Source organism: Melospiza georgiana, chromosome 4 (assembly GCF_028018845.1).
Source record: "Melospiza georgiana isolate bMelGeo1 chromosome 4, bMelGeo1.pri, whole genome shotgun sequence".
NCBI lineage: Eukaryota > Metazoa > Chordata > Aves > Passeriformes > Passerellidae > Melospiza > Melospiza georgiana.
Window position 1 is genome coordinate 11,181,635 of NC_080433.1, and position 9,982 is coordinate 11,191,616.

The window sequence follows — 9,982 nt, forward strand, 5'->3', positions numbered from 1 at the left end:
CAGCAACTGAGATTCTCAGTCTTCCTTTGCAGGGCTGTGAGCAGAACAAGGAGGCTGAGGCTGCTGAGGAGTGGCTTCCCACAGCTGCTATCAACACAGTATTAGATGCATTAAATGTGGAGATTTAATGCATAGACTAAAAATGATAAAAAAATGTCACTAATTATTGCTTAGGAGACCTAAAGCTCTGCAGTCTGGGAGGAATGGCCTCTTTTACATGCAGCAGATTGCACAAAAGCAAAAGCAGGGAGGCTAAAAATGAAGGAAGGACTCTGTTCCTCTGGAAGCCGTGAATTAGCCACACAAAACATGCCTGCTTTTGAAAAACAACCTGGAAGATAAAAATCAACTTTTAAAACCAACATTAATCTTTTTGTAAAATTATCCTCGCAGTAGACCAGAGGCTTCAAGTGCTGCCATGCCTGCAGAGTAGATATTTGAGTGAAATTGAATTGGCACAAATATATCTGCACATGCTCATGCAAAATTGATCAAAGCAGATTCTGACAACAAGTGCAGCAAAAGGTTTGTTCTCTGTAATTATTTGTGTTTTGGTATTGCCTCTCCTACTATGCTTCAGCATACAGAAAAAGCAAAAGTCTGACAGGAATAGAGAGATATCTGAGCAGTGTCTGTTGTTGGAAAAATCAGATTAAAGGAACACCCTCAATCCATCAGCAGCACTAAGAAAATGTAAGCAATAGTCCTTTCCACAACTGACACATTACAAGTCCAAGTTTAAACTGGCTTCTGCTGCAACTCCATATGGTACAAGAACTGTGATCTCCCACATGAAAAGGAAGAGACCAGTTACCAAAAAAATGGGAAAAGAAATTTAAAAAAAAGTAAAAGCCAAAGAATAATAGTTGGAAGCATTGAGCCTGGTGTGGTGCCAGCCCTGTTTTGTGAAGTATTCCATATGCAGACAGTGAGTAACGTGTGCTTAAGAAACAATAAAAAACATTAATCTACAGTGGGCTTTTAGGGGTATGTTTAGTGTTAGGGATGTGTTATCCTGGTTATAGGTACATGCATGCTTAAGTGTTTATCTAAATCAGAATTATGGTTTTAAAAGTGCTTACAATAACCCAGACAAAAATTTATCATTTCTTCAGAAGATCACGTATCTTGCAGCTCGTTTTTCACATTTCTTGGAGCATTTTTCCATCAGGAATGTACTTTGTACATAATGTTACATCTTCTGAGTATGTGCATGAAACCCCAGTGTGTGTGGTGTGAGCATCACAGCACTGCTTCTCTGTTGTCCTGACTGCAGTTTCAGTAATTCTGTAATGCAAAGAGGTGCATTAAACTTGTTTCAAAAAGTAATTTCAGCTTCTGTAGCTAAACATCAATTAAAATATTCTAAATTAAACTTGAAAGACAAAGGAATGTTAGTGTTGTAGCCAGCTTTGTTTTAATTAACTGCTTTTAAAGTTCCTAAACCATTCTCAGAATTATGTTCTCAGTTTTAAGCAATGCCTCTGAAAACTGCCTCTGAAAAGTGTGCCCACAGCACATGCTGGGTGCTGATGTTCCACTTGCTCCACCTGGGAATTCTTTTCATACAGGAAGCCACAGAAGGTGCCAGTTTGCATTGCAGGAGACCCAGTGCACTCCTTGGTTCATGGTGATCTGTGAATTTGGTATCATCCAGCTGCCAACAGCCACACAGAGCACCAGTCTGACACCTTAGTGAGCATTTGGGCTTCAGGGAAAGGATGTTAGATACTGCACCAGTTATTCTGCACATTTTTTTTTTGTTCTTTGCTGCACAGCTGATGGCAGACTCCTACTCTGTTATTAGTGACTCAGAGATTTAAGTGTTGACCTGACAGCTGGAGATAATGGAGGAAGAAGCAGCTTGGTTTCTGTGGGTAAGAAGTTGATCAACAGAATTTTGGAAGGGCTCTTATGACTAGTGAGAAGTTACTCAAAGCTAAAAGATTGGTCCAAAGGCTACAGAGCATTTACAGTGCCTTCTGCAAAAGCTTGGTGTTACAGGAGTTGCAGTAGTAATGCCAGGCTCAGCATCCTGTTTTCTGGTGGGTGTCAGTTGTCCCAGTGACTCAAGGTGATGTGAGCTGAATCTCAAATGAAAATTTTGCTTTATTTTCAAAACAAACCCCAAACAATCCATGTTTTTATGTAAGAGTTTGTTCAATGGCAGAAGCTTTAAGCTTGAGCTGTTAGCAAAAAATACATTGTAATATTGAGGACAGACATAAGTGCTATGCACTAAAAAAAGACACATAAACTCTTCTTCTTCTGAAACAGTGTTTGAAGTTGTGCATGACCTGTGGATGTTGGCTGTGTCACCAGCAGATGGCAATATTGCTCATTCCATACAGTTTCCATATGCTTGGCATGTCCTACCTAACAGACCTCTTGATCCAGAGAAGACAAAGCATTCTTCATGAGTCTCTTAAACCACAACATGTGTTTGTCAGGAGGAGCTGTGTATTATTAAGGGCACAGTTTGTCTCAGGTTTTGTTTGTTTGCCTTGGGCAAATGAGAAAAATGTCTTTAGATTTGGAAGGCTGTGTTAGCTGGGGCTGAGTCTGCTGTAGATTAAGCTCTGTTAGTGGGACACTGCATCTCCTCCAGCTGCTCCCAACCTTCCCTTTGCAGGAGGTTTCTGCCCTTATAGAGCAGTTTTGTGTATGCATTCTTGAAATCACATTAGGAAGAATCATCCTGTTTAAGCAAGCCCTGCCAGTTTTGCTGGAGGTAAATGAAAGAGAAGTTGCTGCAGCAGTGTGGATGAGGAGAGCAGAAGCACTGGGATGAGTATCTGGGGGTAGCTGGTGTTCCACAGATCTGTGCAGAGGCTGAAGGTCTCACTCTACAGAGGGATGTCACTTTGGACTCACACTAGTATTCTTCTAAAATGAATGTTGTTTTTCAAGCATAGGTGTGCAAACCTTCAGTCAGTCTGTAATACCTCTGCTCAGTGAGAGGCTTGGAACAAGACCTGGTCATGGCTGTTTTGATTACATTCTGTGGGGCTGGAAGAAAGCTGCAGTCTAGAGATTTGTAGTACTCTGTGTTTGAGAAACAGACACAATATTTACCTAACTGGGTAAATATTGGGAGGGAATAAAGCGAGACTTTTGTGTTAGGTGTATATTGCATGCTTTCTTTCCTGACCCCTAGCCTTTCTGCTTCCTTAAATTTTCCATAAAACAGCATGAAATCTCAAAATCTCAGTCCTCTTTGTTTCTATTTCTCTTTGTATCATGGTCTCACAAAAATTGTTCAGAAATGTCTTGGGTAGAACAATGATGACTAGGAGAGAGACAAGCTACAAAAATATAACTGTTCTTTAATGCTAATCTGTGTGGCTTTGCATACCTCGAAGATCAACCTCAGTTCTGTTTTCTTAACCTTAATTTTTCTTCAAAATTGAAATGTAATCCAGGATACAGAGTGAAGTGATTCAGTAGCCTTTCACCTTAATATGGGAGCAATAAATTGTGCTGCAGTCCAAAAGGGAGGAGCTTTGGTGAGCTTGTATCAATTCCTATGTACATTTAAAAGATTGGATACTTGCATAGCAAGAAGATGGCTGATTAGGATAAGATTTATTACTGGAATTACCTGGAGTGAGATCTGATGTCTGCAAGCTGAATGAATTAACTTTCTGTTACGTTGTATATTACATATTATAGTATTTGCTAATATTATATCTGATAGTATTCGCTAATCCTGCATGATTTACAGTTCCAAGTTTCACTGCAAAACTTGAAGGTGAAAATTATTTGGCAGATGTGCAGATTAGTGTGGTTAGGATACTGAGGGAACTGCTGCAGCACCAAGGTTCTCTTTGAGGGCTACTTTGATTTTGTTAATGGTGCATTGGTTGTGTGTCTGTTCTGTTTCTGGCAGTGCCATGACCTCACTATGGATCTTTAGCTAAATCACTGAATCTATGGTTTTGTTTTCTCTCCCCTTAAGTAAAATGAGAAGGTAAAATACATGTATATATTTATTAAGTAATTTGAGAGTTATAATTGGACAATACTTTCTAGTATTAGGTACAGGGGTATTGTATTTATGGGGGGCCCAGATGAAGGAGGGAATGATGAATCTGACTCCGTCTTCCCATAAGGCTAATTTATTATTTTATGATATTGAATTATATAAAAGAATGCTATACTAAACTATACTAAAGAATACAGAAAGGATACTTACAGAAGGCTAAAAAGATAATAATGAAAACTTGTGACTCTTTCCAGAGCTGTGACACAGCTTGACCCTGACTGGCCAATGAGTGACAGCAATTCACATGAAACCAATGCAACAATCATCTGTGGGTAAACAATCTCCAAACACATTCCACATGAGCAAAATACAGGAGAAGCAAATCAGATAATTCTTATTTTCCTTTTTCTCTGACGCTTCTCATCTTCTAGGAGCAAAATCCTGGGCAAAGGGATTTTTTCAGAAAATATGACTGCCACACAGGGCTTAGTCTTTAACAGTGATATTTGCATGTCTCATGTTCTCAAAGATTAAACTTCCTTGTAGTCCCTGCATGGAAGATTTTACTGCTGCATTCTCTAAGTGCTGATATTTAATAGTACTCCAATTCCTGCAATAAAACACTATTGTCCTAAGATCATTTGCCTATCAGATTTATAACGCTTGAATCCACATCTGCAATCTCAAATTGGGTGGAAGACCTTTTCATCTGGAAGTAGATCCTAGAGGTGGTGTTGAGCTGCAGTTGTACATCACAGTGTCGATCTCTGTCGGTTTCTCGGCTGTTTAGGTGGCCTGGAAAGGCCCAGGGTGGCCTTGGACAGTCCGTGCTTCAAAGGACGAGAAGAGACTTCAGATCTTTTCTCGGTCTCGGTGTTTATTAATTGTTTATCTAAAAGATTTTCTCTTGGCCCGACAGAGGTCTGCACAGCAGCCAGCCATGAGCACACTGAGAGCCCCCGGGGCGGTCACCTATCTTTATACTCGAAGTTACGTATACAATATTTATCATTTTTTCCCCAATACCTTCTACCCTTATTAACCAGTGCACTTTTAGTAATAACCAATCCCAAAGTGCCAACATCACCACAGAAGATGGAGGCCAAGAAGAAGAAGAAGAACAGGACACGCCCCAATTCCTCCATCTTACTTCTTTGGACCCCCCCTGTACAGAAATCCTAAACCCTGTGTCTTACACTCTAATTAACTTATCCCTTCACCATTTACCCCAGTGAAATCCTCCCATCCTCATACAGGTGTCGTCTCCTGTGCAGGATCAAAGTCCAGCCACCAGACACTTCTGGCAACATTCCAGGACTCCCGAGCCCCCCAAGGGTGATCTCGGTCACTCTGCACATCAGTCCTGAGGTGCTGAGATCCCACAGATCTCCAGTGCCCGCTGCCAATCTGTGTAGTTCTCACCATCTCCATTCCCACAGAATTGAGCATACATCTTTACCTGATGCCCGTGTTTTTATCTGCACAGGTGATCTCCCCACAGCGCATCCCAGCCACGGCGAGCCCCACGCTGCTGATGTCCCCCATGGTGTTCGCTCAGCCCACGCCCGCCGCGCCCAAAGCTGCCGAGAGCGGCCGCCTGGGCAGCGCCGAGCCCGGCTCGGGCAGCCTGCTCCTGCCCCTGCCCGCCGAGGCGGCCGTGCCCTGCAGCGCCTCCGTCTCCAAGGTGCAGCTGCAGGAAACGCTGCTGCACCTCATCCAGGTACCGTGCCGGCAGCGCTGCCACTTCAAATCCTGCTGCCCGCTCTGAGACGAGCACCCTCTACTTGTTCTGTCTGTTCTAAATTCTGAATTTAATTCTGAAATTAAATAAATGTTGGAAGTTGGGCTGCTTGTGCCAGGCTCTCCTTGCACACTGCATTTTGATTAATGCATCTGATTTGGGGTTCAGGAAAGGTAATAAATTTGGTGGGAGAGAACAAAGATGACTGAAAGCTTTGTAAGGTCAGCCTCTGAGCCAGAGAGACATCTATTATATTTTTAGCCAAGGATAAATAATGGGTGATTATCCTAGCTGCCAAATATTTCAGAGATGTGTGTTAGCAGTAAGAGGAATTCAGATGGGAGATGAAAATTGCAGGATGAGAGTGAGCAACTTTAAAATATGGGCTAGATAACATGAATGTATGTTAATTCAGTTTAGCATTTGAAATAGAAAATTACATGAAATTCCTTTTCTTGCAGTTTTTCAGGTTTAATTGTGACAAAGCATTAACAATGTTATATATAAGATGATTGTTTACTGCTTTGGCATGATGCATAATTATGATTTTTTTTCCTTAATTTGCTGTGTGAGTAATATCTGAAGAGTAAAAGTTGAGAAGAGATTACATAACTAAAAACCTGGCTGCAGAACACAAGGGACAGAGAAACACATCCAGTTAATAGGTCAAAACTATGTGCCTGTATGGCTTTGGAATAAAATTAAAAGTCATTATTGTAAGTTACTTAAAATTTTATTTAGGTTACAAATTCAGAAAATAAATGGTATCTTTAATAACCTGGAGGGCTTTCTCATTTTTTCCCTCTACTTTTATTTTGGGATTAAAAAAATATCACATTAACTTGCCTTTACCTACTTTGAGTGTCTGGATACTATTAAAACCATACATGAAGTTAAAGAGGAAAAACTAGTCAAGGAAAATTGGGGTTACCCTCTGTAACTTTGTACTTGTAAAATATATATATTTAACCCTGCTATTCTTGGTGGTAGTTAGGATTAACTGAGTTACCTTGAAATTATTCACTGCCAATTTGTTAGCTGTCATTTTCCATTATATAAAACTACAATCTTGGATGCACCTAATTTTCCTTAAATATTATCTTGATTGTAATTATCCTCATATGTTTACGTGAGCTACTTATAACATTCTTTCTTAATGTGGGCTGACTCATTCTTGCAAAATGTTCTTCAGAAGGAAAAAGTTTAGCATCAGAGCAAAAGGACAGCATCCCTTAGGGAGCATTGAGCCTAAAAGAGCTAAACAAGATGCAAGGATTTCCCCAGGTAGGGTTTTGGTGTAGGATCACAATCCAGAGTGTTTCATTATTCCTTCAGACATGCTTGGAATTATCCCTGACCTGATAGAGGACACAACTTAAGTCCCTAGATAAATGAGGGCAAAGAAGAGAAATAGGGCTGTAATTTCAGTATTGTCACTGAGTTATTATGCAACAATACTGGATTCAATTTAAATGCACTGTGAGTTTAGAAAATCTTCTTTTTGTGTACTCATTGCTGAGGTGCAGTCATGGGAAATAAAACAGATCTTCAGTGAAGGAAAGGGCTTTGCTATTGTTCCCTTTTATAAAAAAGAGTAAGATTAAAAAGTGTCAGGTCCATAAGATGGAATAACCTTCTAATCTCTTTACTCCAGTTATCCTGCTAACAATTACCTGTTGGGTTTTTTTTGTTTTTCAGAATGATGACAACTTCTTGAACATTATTTATGAAGCATATCTCTTCAGTGTGAGGAAGGCAGCAATGAAAAAGCCTATGTGAAAGATCATCTCTTAAATAAATTTCCACGGCTTCCTGAACTCTAGGAAGATGATTTTGGAATTTTCAAGTATGATTATGTTTGAAGAAATGAATGGTCTTAGGCATTTTGCATACACTTAGGTTTTCCTTGTTGGCAAACACGTGCTGTACTGAGATAAAAGTGAGCAGAAATGGATTGTGCCTTTAGTGAGGGGAGCATCACAACGCTGAAGAATTATTCACAAAATATCTTAAATTATTTTTCTTACCCTGGTCCATGCTTAGAGTTGGTTTCCCGGCATAAGGAGTCAGTTCTCAGGATCCAGTGTCCTTTTTCACTCGCAGTGGTTCCTCATTGCCGAGGTGTTTGTCCCTGCTTTTCCCTGAGCCGTCCCTCACCACATGGTGGCAATGTTGGACTATTTTTAGGAACATCAAAATCCGCCTGAAATCCTGGAAAAGGAGCTTTTCGGGAAGACTGATCGTCGTACTTAGCTGTCTGCAAAGCAATTTAGAAGAAGTGTCATGACTTCCCCTAAAATTTTTGTAGGAAAATCTTTTTCTATTTTGACAAGAATATTTTTAGCTAGATGTAGAGATGGGATTCTGCAGGTGTTCGAGGAATTGGGGTGTGGGGGGTGGGTTTGTGAATGTACTTGGCTGTCACAGAACTCTGGGGTGACACTGGATGCATCTTTCTATTGTTCCAGGTCCAATCTGCATAATTATAAGCAATGTGAAAATTTGTTAAGGGAAATGCTACCTGGTGTACATTTTTTTTAAGTGTGCTTTCTTGGAGCACAGTAATTCCATTGATCCATTTCTAAAGAAAATAAAAATGGATAATCCCTCCAATGTGCTGATTTCATTTCATTGCACCATGGGCTATATATTTCGTTTGTATGACTCGAAAATGTTTTTACACTTGGCAGAAGACACATGAGGTTTTAAATCCACTAAAATAAATGGTTGAAAGGATTTTTATGTATATTTTTATTAGCATCTGCTGCTGGAGTGCCAGTTTACTACAGTTTAGGAATCCACAGTTGTTGCTGAGGAGGCATTTCTTCTGTGGGTGCAGAGAACCCAAACTGTAATCCATGAATGATTATTCAATCTTCTCTGCTGTGGGCACTGATGTAGGCACAACTCAGCCTCATCTGTGAAGGTTCTTCAGTGTCAGTTTGGCTGCAGGTTTCAATTACTTTAAGGTAATTGAATTGAATAATTACACAGTTGTAATGAGTCAAACAGTTGCTCCTGCCCCATGCAAGGGTAGGGGGGATTTGCTGCCATTTCTTGGGAAAAGCTCTAAATACATAGGAAAAAACAAGTCAAGAGCTACTTTCTTTATTCACATAAGCAAATAACCCCAAGAAACTCCTGGAGTTTCCCTGCACCAATTAACTGATAGATAACAAATCACCCTCTGGTTGCCTGTTGTTAGTTTATGATTCTTGCAGATTCAGTGAAATTAATGTGCTGAGCAGATACCAGGAAAAGCAGACCTTAAAGATAGCAAATTCTAATCCTGTAGCCTTCATAATTTATGTAGCCTTTATAATTGATGGCATTCTACTGAGTTAATTGGTATTATTTCAGAATGAACTGGTGTGGAAGATATTGCAATCTACACAACAGAGTTTGAAACTAAATACATGCATAATTGGTGTCTGTGATGTTGGATTATCTGAGAGTGCAATTTAAAGATGATGAGGATACATAGTTAAGACCTCATTTGACATGTAGAACTTCTGTAATTAGTGGGTAAAAATAATCCTTAAGCATCTCAAGCTGCCTGGATAATAGATTTTCTAGTTATGGGGCAAATATTTTATTTATAAAAAGGTGAGTAGAAGTTTTAAAAACATTCTTATTTATTACTTGTCAGAGCAATTTACAGAAATTAAAGGCATATTTTTTAAAACATCTGTTAACTCTGGCTGCTTACAAAAACTGTGATATTGGCATTATGCTTGACAAGCTGAGGCTTATCTTAAAGCAGACAAGGATTGAGGTAATTCAGGGTTTCTTTTCACTGCCCTCTCTTCTGGTTACATCTACACCAAGTAATGCTGGCAGAATTGGATTTCTCTCACTGTGTTGCACTGTAAGGGATTTCTGGGATTATTCAGAAGGCATAAACTTCCTTTTGTGGAGTGAAGCAAAGTTGTTGCTAAAGAATAGAGGTGCTGTTTTAAAGTCTGTCCTGTTTACCAAGAACAGCAGTGGTAAGAAGATGGAACAAGCTCAGAAACAAACCATGAGTTTTATGACAATGAGCAGAAAAGTAGAGAGAGAAATCTGTGGAGAGATGAAGCCAAACTTCTTGTCCAGGTTTCCATCTCAGAGGACAGGATCTGCTTTTTCAGGTGCATTTGAGAATTGGAGACTGAGCTTGGGGTCATACTGGAGTGTACAGCTGACCCATGTCCCTTTCTACTGCAAACTGAAGTACCTGTGTCAGAAAAGGCTTTATCCAGAAATACAGTTGGAAT

At 39.9% G+C, this 9,982-nt stretch overlaps 1 protein-coding gene across 1 annotated transcript in view; it reads left to right on the top strand.

Annotated features, from left to right (window-relative positions):
- Nucleotides 1–8,357, top strand: part of DCP1B (decapping mRNA 1B) — a 41,611-nt gene extending 33,254 nt beyond the window's left edge. The window contains exons 8-9 of the mRNA XM_058021915.1: nucleotides 5,472–5,705; nucleotides 7,425–8,357. Coding sequence (XP_057877898.1) covers nucleotides 5,472–5,705; nucleotides 7,425–7,505 — 315 coding nt within the window. The 3' untranslated portion in view covers nucleotides 7,506–8,357. The remainder of the gene's footprint in view (nucleotides 1–5,471; nucleotides 5,706–7,424) is intronic.
- The last annotated feature ends 1,625 nt before the right edge of the window (nucleotides 8,358–9,982 follow it).